We start from the raw sequence: 22,216 nt of genomic DNA on the forward strand, positions 1-22,216 counted from the left end.
AATTGCTGTTCTTTGCTTTCACTGAGTACATGCAAACTTTTTAGAAATATTTTAAGTCTTAGCCAGTATTTTTGAGTTTATGACTCAGCTGTTCCTTATTGGGATTCATTGTTGTAATTCTCTATAATTCTCCAAAGTACATGCACCCACTACCAACGCTTGCACCCTACTGCCACCTCACCCTGCTTATCACATGTGAACTCCAACTCTCACACATTGGGGACAATGATTTTTAGGTCGAGCGCACAAGCGCTCTGGCATGTTGTAATCCTCTGTGGGCCTTTAACCACGCCCACCGCACACCCATCACTATCACTCGTTCATGAGCTTGCCTTTCAAAAATCCTTTGTTATCATTGGTAAATGCCTTACGTTTGTCCCTCCTTGGGGCAGTTTTTCTACCGCCTTGGCCATCGACCCTGTTACATGGATAATTGCACATTTGCCGATACATTTGACTGCAAGCAAAATTATTTTTCCTTGTGTGCCTCTCCTTCGCGCTTACGCTCATGGCGGTCGTGGTGCTTTGAATTGACTTGCTCACGTCAACTGTTTTACTTTTCATTTTCAATTTATGTGGCAAGAAAAGTCCAGTTAGGAATTTACAACGCTAATAGCTCTAACTCAAGTAAATGCGAGACCCGTTGCATTGCAAATGCTTGTTTCACTTTGTCAACTAGACTGAAATGTAAAATTATTGTCACAAACTGTGGTAATTGCTCGGTGCTTAGGTGTCTGACAAAGACCATAATTACAATAAGAAAACTCAACCATTTCTTGACTGGAAACCCTCAGACAATCAGCAGAGAGCTCTGGTGTTGGAGAAGACTCAAAGATGTATGAAAAGCCAGTGGCAGCCCAGCCCTGGAATATGTAGAAAGTGGTGCGATTTGGCAGTCAGTGGGTTGAGACCAGTTTACAATTTATGCGCAGTGCAAGGGGTCTTGAAAACACAGCATTCACCAGGAGAAAAAATGCTTGGCTGAGACGATACAGTCCCATTTCTTGAGATCTGTTCTCAGTTTTCCAGCAGCAGTGTTCACTTCCCAAGGATAACAAAGTTCATACCGAAGGTCACCAGAGGACCAGCTCTGAAGCAGTGGCGCAGGGGATTCAGGGTAGCTTGTTAACCACACTGAAGGGGTGTTGCCTACGGTGGGTGCAAAACAAGTAGGTGGGATCAGAAAAGACTTTTGGAAGACATTGTTAACTAGGGGCAGCCAATAGGAAGCAGAGGGGGGTGGTATGAACCAATGAGGCTGAAAGCGTCAAACTTTGAGCCAGTGAGTGGGTAACTCTTACCTTTATTCCTTCCCCTTCTGGCAAGATCCAGAAAAGGTCTGTTATTGTTGTAGTGGAAAGCACTGGTATTGGGTGGATAGGTCGAAGGTCAGGAGGAACTGAGCGTTAGCGATCTGCATTGCCACATTATACGTTGAACTAAAAAAGTATATACTGTTTGTTATGTGCGTCAAGACCCATGGAGTTCAATGGACTCCATTTTGCATTCTCTGTGGCTGCATGGCTTCAAGTCTCTAATGCAGAATCTCTCTCCACAGCCAAGGTGGAGCAGGTGAAGTTTGACGCGTCCACCATGCACGCACAGCCGGAGCTGGCCGCCCAGCAGAAGATGGTGGACGACGGCACGGGGGAAGCTGAGGTAAGCATGACATCTCAGGTGGCGTTAACAGACACCATGAAAGATTTCATTACAACACAGGGCAAGTCTCAGCAGTAAATGCACACCTTAAATTCTCCAAAGCTTCTTGGATTTTGGAGCATACTGACACGTGACACACGAGCAGCCCGGTAGTGGATGTTGAGGGATATGCGCATCACCAGTCTGAGTAAAACAAGCATTGTCTGAAAGCCAATATATGTTTTAATGTAAAAGCACAGAGTGCACCTGTAGTCTGGCTCTGAAGGGGTCTACTTACTGTGCGGAGGTGCACATCGTGCAGGAGCAGAATGACGGCACTCGTAGGGAAGTAAGCAAGTGGTTGAAGTGCGCTAATCCGGTATCCAGGCTTCATTCTCTGTTGGGTAGAAACAAAATGGAATTACTTTATCTATCTATCTATATCTATCTATCTATATATATATATATATATATATATATATATATATATATATATATATATATATATATATATACACGCCCAATGCTCATCCTTTATACCTTCCTATACGCATGCTTCCATACCTTGCTATAACCACTCTTTATACCTTCTTATACTCATGCTCATGCTTCCATCCCTTGCTATACGCATGCTTCCATACCTTGCTATACTTATGCTTCCATACCTTGCTATACTCATGCTTCCATTCCTTGCTATACACATGCTTCAATCCCATGTTATACTGAATCTTCCATCCCTTGCTATACTCATGCTTCCATACCTTGCTATACTCATGCTTCCATACCTTGCTATACTGATGGTTCCATCCCTTGCTATACTGATGCTTCCATACCTTGCTATACTCATACTTCAATCGCATGTCATACTGAATCTTCCATACCTTGCTATACTCATGCTTCCATACCTTGCTATACTCATGCTTCCATCCCATGTTATACTGATGGTTCCATACCTTGCTATACTCATGCTTCAATCGCATGTTATACTGAATCTTCCATACCTTGCTATACTCATGCTTCCATACCTTGCTATACTCATGCTTCCATACCTTGCTATACTGATGGTTCCATCCCTTGCTATACTGAAGCATGAGTATAGTGAGGTATGGAAGCATGAGTATAGCAAGGGATGGAAGCATGAGTATAGCAAGGTATGGAAGCGTGAGTATAGCAAGGTATGGAAGCATCAGTATAGCAAGGTATGGAAGCATCAGTATAGCAAGGGATGGAAGCATGAGTATAGCAAGGGATGGAAGATTCAGTATAACATGGGATTGAAGCATGTGTATAGCAAGGAATGGAAGCAGGAGTATAGCAAGGTATGGAAGCATAAGTATAGCAAGGGATGGAAGCGTGAGTATAGCAAGGGATGGAAGCATGAGTATAGCAAGGTATGGAAGCATCAGTATAGCAAGCGATGGAAGCATGAGTATAGCAAGGGATGGAAGATTCAGTATAACATGGGATTGAAGCATGTGTATAGCAAGGTATGGAAGCATGAGTATAGCAAGGTATGGAAGCATGAGTATAGCAAGGGATGGAAGCATGAGTATAGCAAGGGATGGAAGATTCCGTATAACATGGGATTGAAGCACGAATATAGCAATGTATGGAAGCATGAGTATAGCAAGGGATGGAAGCATAAGTATAGCAAGGTATGGAAGATTCAATCCCATGTTATACTGAATCTTCCATACCTTGCTATACTCATGCTTCCATACCTTGCTATACTCATGCTTCCATACCTTGCTATACTGATGGTTCCATCCCTTGCTATACTGATGCTGCCATACCTTGCTATACTCATGCTTCAATCCCATGTTATACTGAATCTTCCATACCTTGCTATACTCATGCTTCCATACCTTGCTATAGTCATGCTTCCATACCTCGCTGCACTCATGCTTCCATACCTTGCTATAGTCATGCTTCCATACCTCGCTGCACTCATGCTTCCATACCTTGCTATAGTCATGCTCTCATACCTCGCTGCACTCATGCTTTCATACCTTGCTATAGTCATGCTTCCATACCTCGCTGCACTCATGCTTCCATACCTTGCTATAGTCATGCTCTCATACCTCGCTGCACTCATGCTTTCATACCTTGCTATAGTCATGCTTCCATACCTCGCTGTACTCATGCTTTCATACCTTGCTATACTCATGCTTCCATACCTCGCTGTACTCATGCTTCCATACCTTGCTATACTCATGCTTCCATACCTCGCTGTACTCATGCTTCCATACCTCGCTGTACTCATGCTTCCATACCTTGCTATACTCATGCTTCCACACCCCGCAATGCTCACCCTTCACGTCTCTCTACAGGTCTGGCGAGTGGAGAACCTGGAGCTGGTGCCAGTGGAGAAGCGCTGGTTGGGACATTTGTATGGCGGCGACTGCTACCTCATCCTCTACACTTATTTGGTCAACAGCAAAAAGCACTACATCCTCTACATCTGGCAGGTGAGATGCATGGGATCGCCCAACGGTACTCCACTTTCCCAGCTTATCTAGTGCTATTGAATGAGCCACACAACGGTTTGTATCTCACCCAGTTATACCAACAAACAGGCTCTCTCAATTCTATCAGCTCGTAACCCTAGCGCATGTCTTTCCGTCATCTTCCTTTCCTGCTTATTGTTGCAATTATGGCATCCCAGCTGACTCTGGGCTGTTGATCCTTAGGTCGCACTATGTTCAAGACTTTCTATATCACTCTCTGCTGTCTGTTCTTTTCCAACAACAAAAAGTAAGAGTTACCCTTAAAGGTAGAGTGGTGGATCCACGCAGGAGAAGATTCAGTACAGTTTTGCCTTAGGATAATTCTCCATTCTGCTCAAGAATGTATCCCACCACCAATGAGATGTTCAGAGTAGAGCTCACGCACCGCCCGTACTAGCAGCTCACTCTATTAGCTGTGCTCTCCCGATGTCCCAATACCCGCATGCTAGCTCCCGCCACCTCATCATCCTGAGTTCTAATTCTCCTATTCTCGTTCTGTTTATTGTTGGTTTCATTGAGGAGCATAACACCACTCCGTAATTTCATGTACTGCAAGGACTTCAGGCAATCCCTCAAAGAGATGCTGTAATTCTCATTCACTGTACATGCAACTATTCTCATAATCCACTTGTGTTGTCAAGCTTTGTTGAGCGCTAATTTTGTATCCTCAATGTCTTTGCATGTAATTGGCAATTGAAAATTCAATACAAATATTTTAGAAAGCAAACTCAGTTGTTCAGAGCAACGGTGAAGGTAGCAGGCCAGGCCCACGGGGGGGACCTGGTATCTAGAAGAAGGAGGCTGCTTACCTCGGACAGAGGTAGAAGTGATGAGAATCCATAGGTGCAAGATCACATACAGTGATGATGGTAGTGGTGGTGGGGATGGCAGAGAAAATGGACATGAAGACCTTCCCCCATCGGCATGCAATGGGGCCGCAGCAGCAACAGTTTCAGCAGAAGATCCAGGGCCAGGCACAGGCCCTGAAGCAGCAGCAGGATCACTGTTATCTCTAGGAGGAACAACTTGCTTACAGTGAGAAAAGTGGATCCAAGTTGGCAGACTTGATAGCTGTGATTCTGATCAGCAGGATCTGAAAGGGTCCACACCAGGGAGGCTCTAGTGCGGTCTTCTTCAGGTGCACACAAATATAAATCCATTTGCCATGTTGGAGAGAGTAGCACGCCTCGATCGGACACTCAGGTAAGGTTGCTTGCACATGTGAACAGAAACTGTAAAGATATTGGATATGTTTTCCGCACTATTGCAAGACTTCATCATTATTCAACTATAATTCCAAATTGGCTTTGGGAAGTAAGGGATTAGAGGGAAGTATCATGGGACGTCTATGATCAATTCATGCAGACACAATTTTGTATTCCTTGAAGGAATCACTCTGAGGGACCATAGTCCTGATGGCGGGGTGTCAGGCCACTTTAATTCAGTCTCTGAGTATATTTTATCTATCTTGTCCCTGAGGGTACCATTTTCCCCCTCAACCTTGCTCGTTGATTCTGGGTGATATACACAGTGGAAATGCTGGTCTATTCCCAGAGCTTGCAAGCTACCCATTCTACTCTTGACACAAAGTTTGTCACGGTTACTTGCAATCCATCACACTACGCTGACCTAAAGGAAAAAATCCCAAGTAACCACTTAGCTACCATGACGGCATCTGCACATACACAAGAGTACGCCTCTGTAATGTTGGGAGAGGGTAGACCCACACCTGGCAGCCACACATAGGGGTTGCCTACCCTGCCACACTGACAATATGGGACTTGGTAGCTACCACAGTCACGTGGAACGTTTTAATAATGGAGACCCGAGTGCTTAAACTCGTGGTCAGTAAACTCCCCAATAGATTCTGGGTGTGTTTATGTGCACACTTGCTACAGCCTCCGCCAAGCAACAGTTAGGGCCTTCCCCTCCAAGCCCTCATCATGAAAATATACGTGATAACTAACACATATAAGTAGTCAGGACACATTGGCAGGCGCCTGCCTGCATCGCTGAAGAGACCCCTTGGTCTCCCATAGGAAACTATTGGAAACCCAGCGCGTGTTCCCACACTGCACCCGGCCGCCCCCGGGCTGCTGATGGTGTACTTTTTGTGCTGACCCGTGTCCCCCCGGTGCCCTACAAAACCCCCCTGGTCTGCCCTCCGAAGACGCGGGTACTTACCTGCTGGCAGACTGGAACCGGGGCACCCCCTTCTCTCCATTGAAGCCTATGTGTTTTGGGCACCTCTTTGACCTTTGCACCTGACCGGCCCTGAGCTGCTGGTGTGATAACTTTGGGGTTGCTCTGAACCCCCAACGGTGGGCTACCTTGGACCAAAAACTGAAACCTGTAAGTGACTTACTTACCTGTTAAAACTAACAATACATTACCTCCCCCAGGAACTGTGAAAATTGCACTGTGTCCACTTTTAAAACAGCTATTTGTGTTTTATGTAAAAAGTATACATGCTAATGTAATGATTCAAAGTTCCTAAAGTACTTACCTGCAATACCTTTCAAATGAGATATTACATGTAGAATTTGAACCTGTGGTTCTTAAAATAAACTAAGAAAATATATTTTTCTATAACAAAACCTATTGGCTGGATTTGTCTCTGAGTGTGTGTTCCTCATTTATTGCCTGTGTGTATGTACAACAAATGCTTAACACTACTCCTTTGATAAGCCTACTGCTCGACCACACTACCACAAAATAGAGCATTAGTATTTTCTCTTTTTGCCACTATCTTACCTCTAAGGGGAACCCTTGGACTCTGTGCATGCTATTCCTTACTTTGAAATAGCACATACAGAGTCAACTTCCTACAACTAGATCATGGTAATCTGAGAAGCGGACAGCAGTAAAATTTCATACCAGGACAAATGAGTTGTAGAGAGATGCTGGGTTTTAATAGTGAGGCGGAGCGATACCACAGAATGAGGCACAGCGTCAGTAAATGAGAGCTCAATACATTATTTTCAGATGCTACCCTGAGATGTGTGGCAGCCATCACAGATAGTAAACATGGTGGGAGCCCAGCCAGTTCCAGGATTGAAAAATACTAACTTGAAGTGCAAATCCATAACATTCATAGCAACACAAAGTAAAAGGTTTAGCATATCCAGGCAGCACTGAAGCACTTGAGAAAGTTAGTGCCGACTAAATTTTCACATAAGCAATTTCGGTTTCACTAGACCACTTCAAGGGCTCAAGGGTGTCTTTTGTGACATAATCTTCCAAAGGCTTCACCATTTCAGAATAGCCCAGGATCCACTGTCTGCATACCTGAAAAGGCACGCTTCTGGGAGACAGTTACACAGCAGCACAATGAATGCATTGCTTCAACTCGTTCAGAAGAGAGGTGGAGTTTGCCAGCAGAGATTTCATGGTCAAAGTACCTCACTCGGGGAAGGCAGAGCTGCAATTTCTACTTTGAAGTCTTTTGCGCTTTATTAGCCAATTCAGAAAGGAGACAGATGGAATCCAACTTGCAGTGATCTAGAGTAACAGATGCCAAAAGCAAATTGTCATCATATTGAAGTTAAGTAGCTCACCAGGGTAAAACCAATTTGTCTAGATCCCTCTTTAGGGCTTGGGAAAAGATTCAGAGGGCTCTTCACAATCCATGAAAAAGGTTGAGATCTTTGGAATGTTAGCACATAGGGATAGAGATACTGACTCTACTCACGTGTGGAGATGGAGAAGAAAATGGACATAGATCACCAACAGTAAACCACTGGGTGTTTTTTGAGGATACAAGGAAATCTGGTGGTGGGATTAGGGAAAAAGGGAAGTTTGGGAAAATGTTATTATTAAAGGCCCTAAGGTCCTGAACAAACCTATACATGTCGGCTTCTCCTGCTTTGCGGGTTGGGAGAATCTGGGTATTGCATTTATTAACAGTAGATACTACATGACGGACCCCTTCCTCCGCCTCAAGTTTTATCAGATACTGGGGTTATCTTCTTTTGAAGATCAATCTTCACTGGTTTCATTGTTGACATGAACCCCACAATGTTGACCCCTGTGGACCGCACTGTAGGTGGTACCTGTGAAAGCAATTCAGTTAAATCAGAAGCCATGGCAGTTTAATTCACATGACTTTAGAGATGTATACTCTCGCACAGTAGTGTGAGAACCTTGTTCTCTTGTTGATGGGGTATGTTTAAGAACACTGCTTCCGGAGTACAAAACATAGTACAGCTTAATTTGCAAATCCTATCTCGGCCTGGCTGATTAGCTAGGGAAGTTGGCCTGTGAAAAAAGGAACGTTTATGACTAATGGATCCCAGGGAAATGAACACAGGGTTAGAAATACGATGAGGAACTCAATGGTTAGAAATACCGACTACATCTCTCAACATGCATGAGAGAGGTAAAGTGGAGAATTCAGAGGTTTGTAGAGGGTCTAGCACCTGTGTACATAAGACAAGTAGTATGCTTACCATTAATGACACAATCTACATAGAAGCCCTGGGATTAAGGGATTCATGGTATAGTCACAACGCTTTGAGCTGTTCTAAAATACAGGATATGAGTTTTATGCAATCAAAACATTTCCAGTGCCTCATCTATCCACAATCAGAACATGAATCTACTGCTCCTTGGGCGCTCCCCTGCCCACTTCCACTGCCTCTCACAACTCTCCCTACTCCTCTTCCCTCCCCTTTTCATCTTCCTTTTGCAGGACTCAACATCCCACACCCTTGACTGTTCTCTGCATATTCTGCAAATTCAGAAACATCCATTTCAATTCTGCATTTTCTTTGTTCCTGTCCTGCGAAGCCACGCAATGGTTAGCAACCATCGCCAACTCGGTCCATTTCTTAGTCTGCTCTCTGATGCAGATGGTCATTACCGAACTTCTGAAATTTAGTAACAATCCATGTGTAAAAGCAGCACCTACAGCTTCCTGAGCCATCACTGTTGGACAGGCTATACCCGAGTACCTTTCGAACACACCCTTAAATATATCCAAATAATCAGCCAATGCTTCATCGTTATTTTGTTTAAAGTTAGAGATCTTAGTCCAATGGTTTTCACCAGACAGACATCTACGATTGCATCCAACAGAGCATCCTTCGCTGCACTCTACTTTCCTTCCTTGTCCGGGCCACTCTCAGCCTCATTGACTTCTCCACTAATCTTTCTCCCAATTTGCTCACCACCACCAGTCATAGTCATTGCTTCACAGCCACCCATCCTGGTTTGAATACTCTCTGCCCTTCCTCACGAAAATGAGTAGTGTTTTCTCTGATACTGGGGAATTATTTCCTAATGCTCATTGAATCAGAAGGAGTCCATGGGACGTGGACTATAATCCTACCACCGGCCTCGGGGGAGTCCCTCAAGGGATGGAGAGTAGTAAAGGAACAGCCCTCATCGGCAATGTCACTTCAATGGGGAGAAGTGAAACACCTTCTAGACAATTGTTCAGCAGTCTGCCTCAAACTTTCTAGTTTCATAGCAGGGCCTCATGCTAGACAGTCTCTACACCCCAGGACGGACTGTACAAGGCGCCTGGACTGATCTACAGTAGTGGAATCAGCCCCTTGTTTCCTCACTCGCACCCCCCTACGGGCACTTTCTGATCAGTCAGTCAGAATGCAGCACTAGCTTGTGCATTGCCTCCTTGTGGTCCAGTCCCGCAAGCTCGGCCCCATTTGTGGGTGCATCAGCAGCTGCACGCGTTCGCCGGCATTGGGAACATATCTGGCACCTACTGATGATTGGGTCCTCGCTGTCATTCTCTTCTTCCTGTGTTTCAGTGATCTTGGGGGAATAATCACGGAGGAGGCAGAACAGTTGGAATACAAACCCTAACTGACTAGCTTCATACTCTAGTTTCTCCTGGGCATGCTTCAGACTTGAGATCCTGCTAGGGTTTCTACCTTCTCAAGCCATTATGGGAAGAGAGGCTATTCCTCAGCAGCTACTTTACTTTTGGGAACCTTCAGTTTCTTGTACAAGTTTGCTCATCTCTCTATATCAAAGATACCATGCTCAGAAAGGGACTTCTTCCCATCCTTGTAAGTGAGTCCCACCCATTCTTGTAAATACGTGCAGGTGCCTCTACTGTATTGTTGGTACATAGTGTGGGCAGAAGTCTCCTCCGGTGGGGGCTTGCTGTGTTTAGATTTTTCGTCTCTTGTCTCTGCTCCTTGTTGTTCATTCACACATGGGTAACAAGGAAGGGATTTGCTGGCCTCAGCTCATGCCATGGAGGAAGGTAGGGAAGTAGAAAGAAAATGGGTTAGAGTTCCCTCAGTTATGTTTTTCTACCTGATCTCAAGGAGGTGAGGAGGATACGTATTGTGCACTCACACCCAAAGAGCTCCTTGCGTGCAACAAACCTTCAGTCAACATCCAGAGAGGCCTGTGAAGGGGCCAGGCACCTGGAACAGAGGACTTCTTTCTCCTTACATTCATCCCTCAAGAGATTGTGCTTCAGGTCCTGGCACCAGGGGCGGCTCCTCCATAAGGGTGGAGGAGCGTCGCCCCCCTGCCAGCAGAAGAAGCTGCAACGCTTTCACCACGAAGGAATAATAAAGTCTCTCTGTGCTAGTGACTCCCTGCCTTCCTAGCTCTCTCTGTGCTAATGACTCCCTGCCTTCCCAGTTGTCTGTGCTACTGACTCCCTGCCTTCCTAGCCCTCTCTGTGCTAATGACTCCCTGCCTGCCTAGCTCTCTCTGTGCTAATGGCTTCCTGCCTTCCTAGCTCTGTGCTAATGACTCCCTGCCTTCCTAGCTCTCTGTACTAATGACTCCCTGACTTCCTAGCTCTGTGCTAGTGACTCCCTGCCTCCCAAGCTCTCTTTGCTAATGACTCCCTGCCTTCCCAGCTCTCTGTGCTAATGACTCCCTGCCTTCCTAGCTCTCTGTGCTAATGACTCCCTGCCTTCCTAGCTCTGTGCTAGTGACTCCCTGCCTCCCAAGCTCTCTGTGCTAATGACTCTCTGCCTTCCTAGCTCTCTTTGTGCTAATGACTCCCTGCCTTCCTAGGTCTGTGCTAATGACTCCCTGCCTTCCTAGCTCTGTGCTAGTGACTCCCTGCCTTCCAAGCTCTCTGTGCTAATGACTCCCTGTCTTCCTAGCCCTCTCTATGCTAATGACTCCCTGCCTTCCTAGCTCTGTGCTAATAACTCCCTACCTTCCTAGCGCTCTGTGCTAATGACTCCCTGCCTTCCTAGCTGTCTCTCTGTGCTAATGAATCCCCGCCTTCCTAGCTCTGTGCTAGTGACTCCCTGCCTTCCAAGCTCTCTGAGCTGATGACTCCCTGCCTTCCTAGCTCTCTCTGTGCTAATGACTCCCTGTCTTCCTAGCTGACTCCCTGCCTTCCTAGCTCTCTGTACTAATGACTCCCTGCCTTCCTACCTCTCTCTGTGCTAATGACTCTCCACCTTCCCAGCTCTCTGTGATGAGTCCCTGCCTTCCTAGCTCTCTCTGTGCTAATGACTCCCTCTCTTCCTATCTCTGTGCTAGTGACTCCCTGCCTTCCAAGCTCTCTGTGCTAATGACTCCCTGACTTCCTAGCTCTCTGTGTGCTAATGACTCCCTGCCTTCCTAGCTCTCTGTGCTAATGACTCCCTGCCTTCCTAGCTCTGTGTTAATGACTCCCTGCCTTCCAGCTCTCTGTACTAATGACTCCCTGCCTTCCCTGCCTTCCTAGCTCTCTCTGTGCTAATGATTCCCTGCCTTCCTAGCTCTCTCTGTGCTAATGACTCACCACCTTCCTAGCTCTCTGTTCTAATGACTCCCTGCCTTCCTAGCTCTCTGTGCTAATGATTCCCTGCCTTCCTAGCTCCCTGTGCTAATGACTCCCTGCCTTCCTAGCTCTCTCTCTGTGCTAATGACTCCATGCCTTCCTAGCTCTGTGCTAGTGACTCCCTGCCTTCCAAGCTCTCTGGGCTAATGACTCCCTGCCTTCCTAGCTCCCTCTGTGCTAATGACTCCCTGCCTTCCTAGCTCTCTGTGCTAGTGACTCCCTGCCTTCCAAGCTCTCTGTGCTGACTCCCTGCCTTCCAAGCTCTCTGTGCTAATGACTCCCTGCATTCCTAGCTCTCCGTGCTAATGACTCCCTGCCTTCCCAGCGCTCTGTGCTAATGACTCTCTGCCTTACTTGCTCTCTGTGTGCTAATGACTCCCTGCCTTCCTAGCTCTCTGTGCTAATGACTCCCTGCCTTCCTAGCTCTCTGTGTGCTAATGACTCCCTGCCTTCCTAGCTCTCTGTGCTAATGACTCCCTGCCTTCCTAGCTCTGTGTTAATGACTCCCTGCCTTCCTTGCTCTGTGCTAATGTCTCCCTGCCTTCCTAGCTCTCTCTGTGCTAATGACTCCCTGCCTTCCAAGCTCTCTGTGCTAATGATTCCCTGCCTTCCTAGCTCTCTGTGCTAATGACTCCCTGCCTTCCTAGCTCTGTGTTAATGACTCCCTGGCTTCCTAGCTCTGTGTTAATGACTCCCTACCTTCCCTGCTCTCTGTGCTAATGGCTCCCTGCCTTTCTAGCTCTTTGCTAATGACTCCCTGCCTTTCTAGCTCTGTGCTAATGATTCCCTGCCTTCCTAGCTCTCAGTACTAATGACTCCCTGCCTCCCTAGCTCTCTGTGCTAATTACTCCCTGCCTTCCTAGCTCTCTGTACTAATGACTCCCTGCCTTTCTAGCTCTGTGCTAATGACTCCCTGCCTTCCTAGCTCTCTGTGTGCTAATGACTCCCTGCCTTCCTAGCTCTCTGAACTAATGACTCCCTGCCTTCCTAGCTCTGTGTTAATGACTCCCTGCCTTCCTAGCACTCTGTGCTAGTGTCTCCCTGCCTTCCAAGCCCTCTCTGTGCTAATGACTCCCTGCCTTCCAAGCCCTCTCTGTGCTAATGACTCCCTGCCTTAATAGCTCTGTGTTAATGACCCCCTGCCTTCCCTGCTCTCTGTGCTAATGACTCCCTGCCTTCCTAGCTCTCTGTACTAATGACTCCCTGTCTCCCTAACTCTCTGTGCTAATGAATTCCTGCCTTCCTAGCTCTGTGTTAATGACTCCCTGCCTTCCTAGCTGTCTGTGCTAGTGACTCCCTGCCTTCCCTGCTCTCTGTCCTAATGACTCCCTGCCTTCCTAGCTCTATGCTAATGACTCCCAGCCTTCCTCGCTCTCTGTGCTAATGACTCCCAGCCTTCCTAGCTCTCTGTGCTAATGACTTCCTGCCTGCCTAGCTCTGTGCTAATGACTCCCTGCCTTCTTAGCTCTGTGCTAGTGACTCCCTTTCTTCCTAGCTCTTTTTGCTAATGACACCCTGCCTGCCTAGCTCTCTGTGCTAATGAGACCCTGCCTTCCTGCCTCCCTGCCTCCCTTTGTGCTGTGGCTTTCTGTTTTGCTCTGGTATGAATATGTCTTCGCTTGTTCTGTGATATTGACTTCCGGGTATCCTCTGTGAACCTCTCAGCTCACTTGGTACCTCATTGTCCCATCACCCACCACCATCTCACACAGTTTCTCTTGCTCTTGCAGGGCCGTCATGCCTCTCAAGATGAGATCACTGCCTCAGCCTTCCAAGCGGTTACCCTGGATCAAAAGTATGAGGGGCAGCCAGTGCAAGTGCGCGTGCCAATGGGCAAGGAGCCCGCCCACCTCATGGCCATCTTCAGAGGAAAACTGGTGGTTTATGAAGTGAGTGATAAGTACACCTGGCAGAGCTTCGAAGAGTGAGTGAGCTCTAGTGAGCAGCTGGCAGGCCCTAAAGGAGTGAGTGAGTGGGTGGCAGTGAACATCTGGTGGATCCTTCAAATATGGATGAGTAAATGAGTGAGTAAATGTGTGAGTGAGTGTGTGGCTGAGTGAGTAGCAGTGATAACCCATGGCCCCTAGAAGTGTGAGTGAATGAGTGAGTGAGTGAGTGAGTGAGAGGTAGTAAACACCTGTGAGTGGGCAAATGAGTGAGTGTGTGGCAGTGATAATCTGACAGGCCCATAAAAATTGAGTGAGTGAGATGTGTATGCCACAGAATGGTGACCTGAGTTAAGAATTCATTACTTCCTTCCTTTTATGTTCTTTGCAGGGTGGTACCTCACGAGTAGGCAATGATACTCCAGATCCCCCTATTCGACTTTTCCACGTCCATGGCACCAACGAGTACAACACCAAGGCTATTGAAGTTCCTGTCCGTGCCAGTTCACTCAATTCCAATGACGTCTTTGTACTAAAGACAGTCTCGCATTGCTACCTATGGTATGGGAAGGTAAGTCATGGAACATCCCATAGCAGCTACCTGTCATATGGGGAGTTAATCTCAGGGCACTACACTGCTACCTGTAGTTTAGGAATGTAGGCTTTAGATATTATGATGCTAGCCTTGGAATTAGAAAGGTAAAGAATAGGTTTCCATTATATTATAAGGTGCAGCACCACTCAGAGACAGAGATCTACCAAAAGCCAGCAATAGATTCATCTAAAACAAGCCCACAGAAACCTCCCATTATGAAATGCACACCTTCTCTGAGACAGAAATCACAAAGCGCCACATGATGGAAACACATATCACCATATTTTAAGATGCCAGAATCACTGTGAGATCTTGGACCACCAGGTATTAATAACAGAAACCTAAACATAGCTGGATGTGAAACCTTAACATTTTCTCAAGACTTACCAGACCCCTCTGAGATGGAAGGCCACCCAATATCATCAAACATAACCTCAAACCCCTCTATTTTAAGAAATAAAGGATCACTCAGAGAAGGAAAGCACCAAAAGAAGTAACTTCAGACCTACTCTACTATTTCACACCCAGCGTTACTCAGAATTGGAAAACCGAAACACAACCAAAAAGAGCCTCATATCGTCCCTTATAAGACATTGTGGGGGTCATTCCAATGTTGGCGGGCGGCGGAGGCCGCCCGCCAGAATTCCCCCCTCCGAAATACCGTGCCGCTGTCAAAACACCGCGGCGGGTATTACAAGTTTTCCCCTGGGCTGGCGGGCGGTTGCTGAAAAACCGCCCGCCAGCCCAGGGGAAAACGACCTTCCCACGAGGATGCCGGCTCGTAATCGAGCCGGCGGAGTGGGAAGGTGCGACGGGTGCAGTGGCACCCGTCGCGTATTTCAGTGTCTGCAAGGCAGACACTGAAATACTTTGCGGGGCCCTCTTACGGGGGCCCCTGCTGTGCCCATGCCATTGGCATGGGCACAGCAGGGGCCCCCAGGGGCCCCACGACCCCCCCTACCGCCATCCTGTTCATGGCGGCTTTCCCGCCATGAACAGGAAGGCGGTAGGGGGGGGTCGGAATCCTCATGGCTGCGGAGCGCGCTCCGCAGCCATGGAGGATTCACACGAGCAGCGGAAAGTCGGCGGGAGACCGCTGACTTTCCGCTTCTGACCGCGGCTGAACCGCCGCGGTCAGAATGCTCGTTGGAGCACCGCCAGCCTGTTGGCGGTGCTCCCGTGGTCGGTGGCCCTGGCGGCCACCGGCCGCCAGGGTCAGAATGACCCTCTGTGTCTCTCAGAGTTAATGTGCATCAAAAAACATCAGAACAAACATCATTACTCTTCTAATGAATGCAACAACACTCTAAGGAAGAGGACCACCAAACACCACCAAAACAATCCTGAAAAACACTGCAAAGAAGGATCTTATCATTTTTTTTTTCATTTAGGAAAACTCTGAGATGGAGGGCACCAAACACCACCAGAAGTAACTCAAACCTCTCCTATTTAAGATCTGAGTACCCCACACACCACCAGCTACAACTGAAAAAACACCTCCAAGATGAGTCCTGTCACATTCTTTTAATTTTATAAGAAGAATATCTGTACCAATCTCAGATGGAGGGCCACCAAATATATACAAACAGGACAGCAAAACCTTCTTATTACAAGACACACATGCCAGTTCTGAGATGGACCAAGAGGATCCTCAAACAGGACCAAGAGAAACCTAAAAGTGATGCTTTAATAAGAGCTACAGAACAACTTTGAGATGGAGGACCATCCAAACTACAATGTTGAACCTGAAAACCCTCATTAAGAGACCCAGCACCACAAAGAGTTGGAGAGATGCTTATCCATCAAACACCAGTTTGAGGATCCTTAAAGCATCAGCAGCAAGAAGTACATCTCTTCCATTATGTGCAACAGAGGACCTATCTGTGATGGGGGGTCACCAAATACCAGGAGGAAGACCTTCAGGACATGAGGAGGAACCTCAATATCTTCCTTCTATGCGAAATCCATACCATTATGAGTCAGGAAACATAACACACCACCTTCAAAGCCAGACCGGGATAAACTGATCAAAACACAAGATTGCTTAGATGGTATGGACCACAAGACAACAATATCGGGGCTAAATGACTGGAACAGGTCAGAATTTTAGTAAGCGTGAACGTAGAATATGGAAATACAATAAAAGGTCTATGACAGAAGCAGGAAATACAATTTCTAAACATTCTAGTGCAAAGCTAGAGGTTCTTTGAGGAAAACCAGATGGGACATGTGTAATAAAGTGAATCCACACCAGATGAAGATATGTGGTAGGAGGTATTTATTACAGCCTCAACCAACAGCCAGCATATCAACTGTCATGCAGAGAACCCTGCATCACAGAATCCTCAGAACAAGCTGGTTCCATGCCCAGTGTCCTGGCATGGAGCCATGTTACATCATTACACTTCTTCCTCTTTACATTAGAACAGAAGTAACATGAGAACAAAAAACACATTTGAACAGAAAGAAAAAGAGGGTAGAAAGAACTACACAAAATCACGCAAATGTAAAGGAAACCTGCGTGTTCTGACACTCCTACGAGTATTATCAGACCTTAAATCAATGTCAGAGGGAAAACGATCAGAAGTATCATCTCTCCTGTCGGCCACACCCCCCAAAATGTGCTACACGACTATGATTCCAGATGCGACCATCATCCGTCTTGACAGCATTTTTAAACAGCTTAATGATAGTTTTTGGAGAGGTATATTTTGACCAATTTTGACACCCAATGTAATGAAGTGAATCCACACCAGATGAAGATATGTGGTAGGAGGTATTTATTACAGCCTCAACCAACAGCCAGCATATCAACTGTCATGCAGAGAACCCTGCATCACAGAATCCTCAGAACAAGCTGGTTCCATGCCCAGTGTCCTGGCATGGAGCCATGTTACATCATTACAACATGGAGAGACTGGATGGTCTTAAGTCTCATATCTGCCTCATATTGTGTGAGAACCCTCTGCGCAAGGGTGTAGGGAGAGGGGTGAGTATTCTCATGCCTGGGAGGCTGGTCCTGTGACGTCATCTCAGTTAAGTTCAGTCCAAGACTTTCTCTCTTCCAGTCATTGTAATTAATTTGATTGAGCTCAAGAAACTGCAACTCTCAAGACTGCAACTCCCACAATGCCATAAAGGGCTCTAGATATGTTGCCTGCCTGGTGTGATTGAATGAAATAGCTACTCACTTGGATGCTTAAGTAGCAAAAGGGAACGTCTGCTACCAAAACAAGAGTCAGAAGTGAGAATAAGGCATGCTCTCAGAATGCTTGTTTACTACAAGCAAAGACCAAAAAAACCAAAAAGATCCAAACTGGTCAAAAGAAAAAACTCGAGGACTTCCAATTTCCTCTCTATATTTTACCAAAAAGGAATTATGAGGCCTTGCAATTGAGAGAACAATTTTAGAGCCTTTTTCTAACAATCTTTTGTTGATACAAGCTGCAAACCAGTGGCATATCAGTAGGTGACCTTTCAATTAGAGGATTTGTCCTATGGGAAGTCAGCATGTAAATCTGTATGCCCTAATCACTTTCTACAAGATGATCTTTTACATGCTAGAGAAAGAAACCTGGCCTGGCATGATGCCACAACAGAGGCACATGTACAGTACAGTATGACATGCAACCAAGAGACCAAGTTGACGCTGGCAGTAGAAAGCTCTTTGATTGTGGCTGCATCTACTTTCACATTTGGAGTCCTGCGCATGCGTTTCGAAGCCTGCTGGGCTGGACTGCGGCTCATTAGATGCGGTACCCTGACACACTGCTGCCACTTGAACCATGAAATTGAATGTTTTGACTCTTGTCTTCCTGCAGGGCTGCAGTGGTGATGAGCGGGAGATGGCCAAGAGCGTGGCTGACTTCATCTCCAAAAGTGAGAAGACGGTGGTGGCAGAAGGGCAAGAGCCCAATGACTTCTGGGTGTCTCTGGGAGGCAAATCCCAGTATGCCAACACCAAGAGGTAATTCAGCCGGCATGTCGGGCGGGTGCATGAACACCATCTAGGTCTAGTGTTCGTAATGTGGGAGGAGCCTTTCTACGTTTACTCCTCAATAGATTCATGTTACAAGAAAAAAGGCATCACTCTCAACACCTCTGTCCATGTATTAATCTGCCATTGATTCATTCAATGCAGCCACTCTTTTCCTGAGTCTCTGAGAATGTGAGTGGGATGAGGAAATGGGAGATTTCCTGGAAGTTCGGTGTTCCTCAGGAACAGAGCAAGGGCGGAGTCAGTCGCGTGTCAAACTCAGCTGAAATGTGACTGACTCTTTCCTTTCTTTCTAGCCTTTGGGAATCTGCAGGCTATTTTCTCCAGTCTCTCTCTCTTTAACACCACAGAACAGTAAGGCATGTACAAAGCATTTTTCTAGTCGCAAATGGGTCGATTTGCAGAATCAGCCCATTTGCAACTAGAAAAATGCTTTTTGGGATGTACAAACCCCAAGCTGCGATTCGGTAACTTGTTATCGAATTGCAATTTGGGTTTTGCAATTCGGTATTAGGAAGGGGCGTGTCCAGGACGTCCCTTCCTAATACCAAATCTGAATGGTATGTATGATTGTTTTGTGACCGTGAATGCGGTCGCAAAACAATCGCAGTTAGCTGGTGCTAACCCATTCGCAAAGGAGAAGGGGTCCCTGAGGGACCCCTTTGTGAATGCATGCAAAACGTTTCATTTGTTTTCTTTTTAAACGCAGCCCGTTTTCCTTTAAGGGAAACGGGCTGCGTTTAAAAAAAAGATTGCTTTATTTAAAAGCAATCACAGACATGGTGGCCTGCTGACACCAGCAGGCCACCATCCTTGTGATTTTTGCAATTCCTGGTCGGTCGCAAATTGTGACCCATCTCATTAATAAATTCTGCTGTTAAGTACCTTTGCCAGTGTCTTGAGGCTTCCTTACAGTATTTAACACTTTTCAAATACTCTAAATAAATCTACGTAATTAAAAATGCATGTAGATCCCATAGCTTTTTACCCAACGTAATTGAAAATGTGTTTTTTTTAATTGACAGTTTGGGCTATATTTTTTCTAAACTTTCGTGAGAGGCGTTGCCCCGCCCCTCGCTTTAAAGGTTCGGCCCCACTCGGCCTCTTGCATGCTTCTTTCTGGGGCCGGTTCAAACTTTTTGCCAGGGGCCCCCGTGCTGCCTGGTGTGGTCAGGCCAATGACAGAGCACTTTTGAATCACGACAGCTGACTATTCCTGCGTGAGGCCTGCATCCCGGGGCTGTGTGCTCAGGCTTCATGTTTTACAAAGCGCCTAAAACGGTTGCCACTTCAAAGTGCTGTAGATAACAATTGTTACTATTAGTCAATTAAATGACACTCAGTTTATGAACCTCAGAAGGATAAGAGGCTGGGTTGATTCTGCTGGAATTCAGACCGGTGACATCTAGATCACACCAGCTATGAGAAGCATCCACTTATCTCACTGAGCCAACCTGCTGGCTGTTGAACCAACTGTCAATCATTTTCGCTCACAGGCTGCAGAAGGAGTCGGCGGACATCTCGCCACGCCTCTTTGAATGCTCCAATCAGACCGGGACATTCGTTGCCACGGAGATAACAGATTTCAATCAGGATGACCTTGATGAGGATGACGTCTTCTTGCTGGACACGTGGGACCAGGTAGGTCGAAGGGGAGACAAGAAGAGAGTGGGGGGGGCTCAGAAGTACTGCGAGAGGCTGGGTGGAAAGGTGGAGTGCACGCAAGAAGAGCAGCAGAAGGGAGGTGGTGGTGGGTAGGAGTGAGGGGAGCCAGCCTGTCAGGCCAAGATTTCCTAAAGTTTGGCACAAAGGAATGCAAAGCGATGCAAAGTCTTCCAAGAGCAATGGGTGGGTGTGAGTGTGTGAGCTTTGTCACGGGTGGAAGTAAGTTTGCACACCTCTCCCTGCTCGTGAACAGACAATCCTCACACACTGCCGTATGTTAAACTGTGAACATTGGCATTTTCTTCTCAAATGTGCGCATGTTTAGTGCTTAAATGTCAATATTTCATACCTACACTCAGCCATTTTGTCGCTGGCCCTCCTCGGAGGCTGATACTGGTGCTTTTGACTAGGCCTGGGCAGAGCTCACGGAGTTGATTTAGAACTCTGTGGAATTCCGCGGAGGTGGAGTTTCATGAGTGGTGGAGTGCCACTGCTGCCTGCCCTAGTGGCACCCTATCCTGAATGCGCCCGTTCTCGGAAGCGCTAAGCAGGGTCGGGCCTGGTTAGCCAGGGTCGGGCCTGGTTAGTGCTTCAGAGATCGGGCCAATTCCGGACAGGGCCGTAGGCAGCCTAAAACTGATGTTTCAGGCCTCTTGTGCATCGGCTTGCCCCGTGTGCAGTGCACACAGTGAAGGCCGGCGCACAAGAGGCCTAGGTAGGCCAGTGCACAAGGGGCCTGAAACGGCCTTGGCCTTAATTCAGGCCAGGGCAGTAGGCAGCAAAAGCTGCCATTTCAGGCCTCTTGTGCACCAGTGTGCACAAAAGAAAAAAAAAACAAGGACTTACCTGGGTCCTCCAGGGGGTCCTCGACTTTCCCAGCAGCCTGGCTCCCTGCCTCCCTCTGCCCCCCTGCTCCCGGGCTGCTGGCAGAGGGAGGCCTGATTCCATCACCGGCAGATGCTCCATGCCGGCCGAGAGTGTGCACTGCAGCCTAATTATGGCCCACACAACGCAGGCTCAGACTGTCTGCACTTGCGCTGTGTGGCCGATAACTGGGCTGCAGTGCGCACAGAGTGAGGCATGCTCCAATGGCAGGGCTAGCAGACTTTTTGGTAAAAATTGAGGCCCATATTTATACTTTTTTAGTGCTGCATTTGCGTAAATTTTTGACGCAAAAGCAGCGCAAACGTACACAATATAATTGTATTTTGTAAGTTTGCGCCGATTTTGCATAAAAATACTACGCAAATGCGGCGCTAAAAAAAGTATAAATATGGCCTGAGTGCCAAAAACTCCATTAGCTCCGCCTGCGGAGCGGAGCTCACTGCCCACCCCTACCTTTAGCCGACTCACTGCTATATCTCAAATCTACCAGCAGTCATTTATGGGCTACTGTGATTGGGCAGAAAACCTTCCAATCAACAATTACTATTTGAACTTTTTTGGTTGATCCATTCCTTTTGGGTTGGTCGATCCCTTGGTTGAACACTGTCCTTCATTGATTAGTGAATACTTCACACACACATCCCCAGGCCTTTCCCCTCTCCTGGTTTCATAAGGCAGTGACTGAGGTGTGATAACTCTGATGGTTACTGACACAATCTCCTGACCTCCTGATGTACTTCCTCTAACTTCCTCTTCCCCTGCCTATGACTTGCTCTTCCGCTGCCCCTGACTTCCTCTTCCACTACCCTGACTTCCTCTTCCGATGCCCCTGACTTCTCCTTCCGCTGCCTCTGACTTCCTCTTCCGCAGGTCTTCTTCTGGATCGGAAAAGACGCCAACGAGAAGGAGAAGGAAGCAGCGGCTGTCACTGCGCAGGAGTACCTGAAGACCCACCCCAGCGGCCGCGACCCGGACACGCCCATCATAGTGGTGAAGCAGGGCTACGAGCCCCCAACCTTCACTGGCTGGTTCCACGCTTGGGATCCCTTGAAGTGGAGCGTAAGTGCGGGCTTTGGGACTGGTCCCTTCAGAAGAAGCTGTGGCGTGTAGCAACAGTAAGAGATGGCTCCTGGAGGCACAAGGCTGGGCTAGCGGAAGTCAAATGTGCGACTGTTAGGTCTACAGTGGGGGTTCTCTTGGGGTGACCTATACAGAAGTCTTCATGTCATGATGGTACCGCTGGATGGGATCACATCTTGATGGTGTCTTTTCGTG

General features: G+C 47.1%; 1 protein-coding gene across 2 annotated transcripts in view; it reads left to right on the forward strand.

Annotated features, from left to right (window-relative positions):
- VIL1 (villin 1) overlaps positions 1–22,216 on the forward strand; it is a 119,357-nt gene that overhangs the window by 57,391 nt on the left and 39,750 nt on the right. For both annotated transcript variants that reach the window (XM_069227102.1, XM_069227103.1), the window contains exons 11-17: positions 1,559–1,659; positions 3,969–4,106; positions 13,644–13,802; positions 14,191–14,370; positions 18,216–18,361; positions 19,888–20,032; positions 21,812–22,000. In XM_069227102.1, the coding sequence (XP_069083203.1) occupies positions 1,559–1,659; positions 3,969–4,106; positions 13,644–13,802; positions 14,191–14,370; positions 18,216–18,361; positions 19,888–20,032; positions 21,812–22,000 (1,058 nt within the window). The remainder of the gene's footprint in view (positions 1–1,558; positions 1,660–3,968; positions 4,107–13,643; positions 13,803–14,190; positions 14,371–18,215; positions 18,362–19,887; positions 20,033–21,811; positions 22,001–22,216) is intronic.

The sequence above is a fragment of the Pleurodeles waltl genome, chromosome 3_2 (genome assembly GCF_031143425.1).
Source record: "Pleurodeles waltl isolate 20211129_DDA chromosome 3_2, aPleWal1.hap1.20221129, whole genome shotgun sequence".
Taxonomy (NCBI): domain Eukaryota; kingdom Metazoa; phylum Chordata; class Amphibia; order Caudata; family Salamandridae; genus Pleurodeles; species Pleurodeles waltl.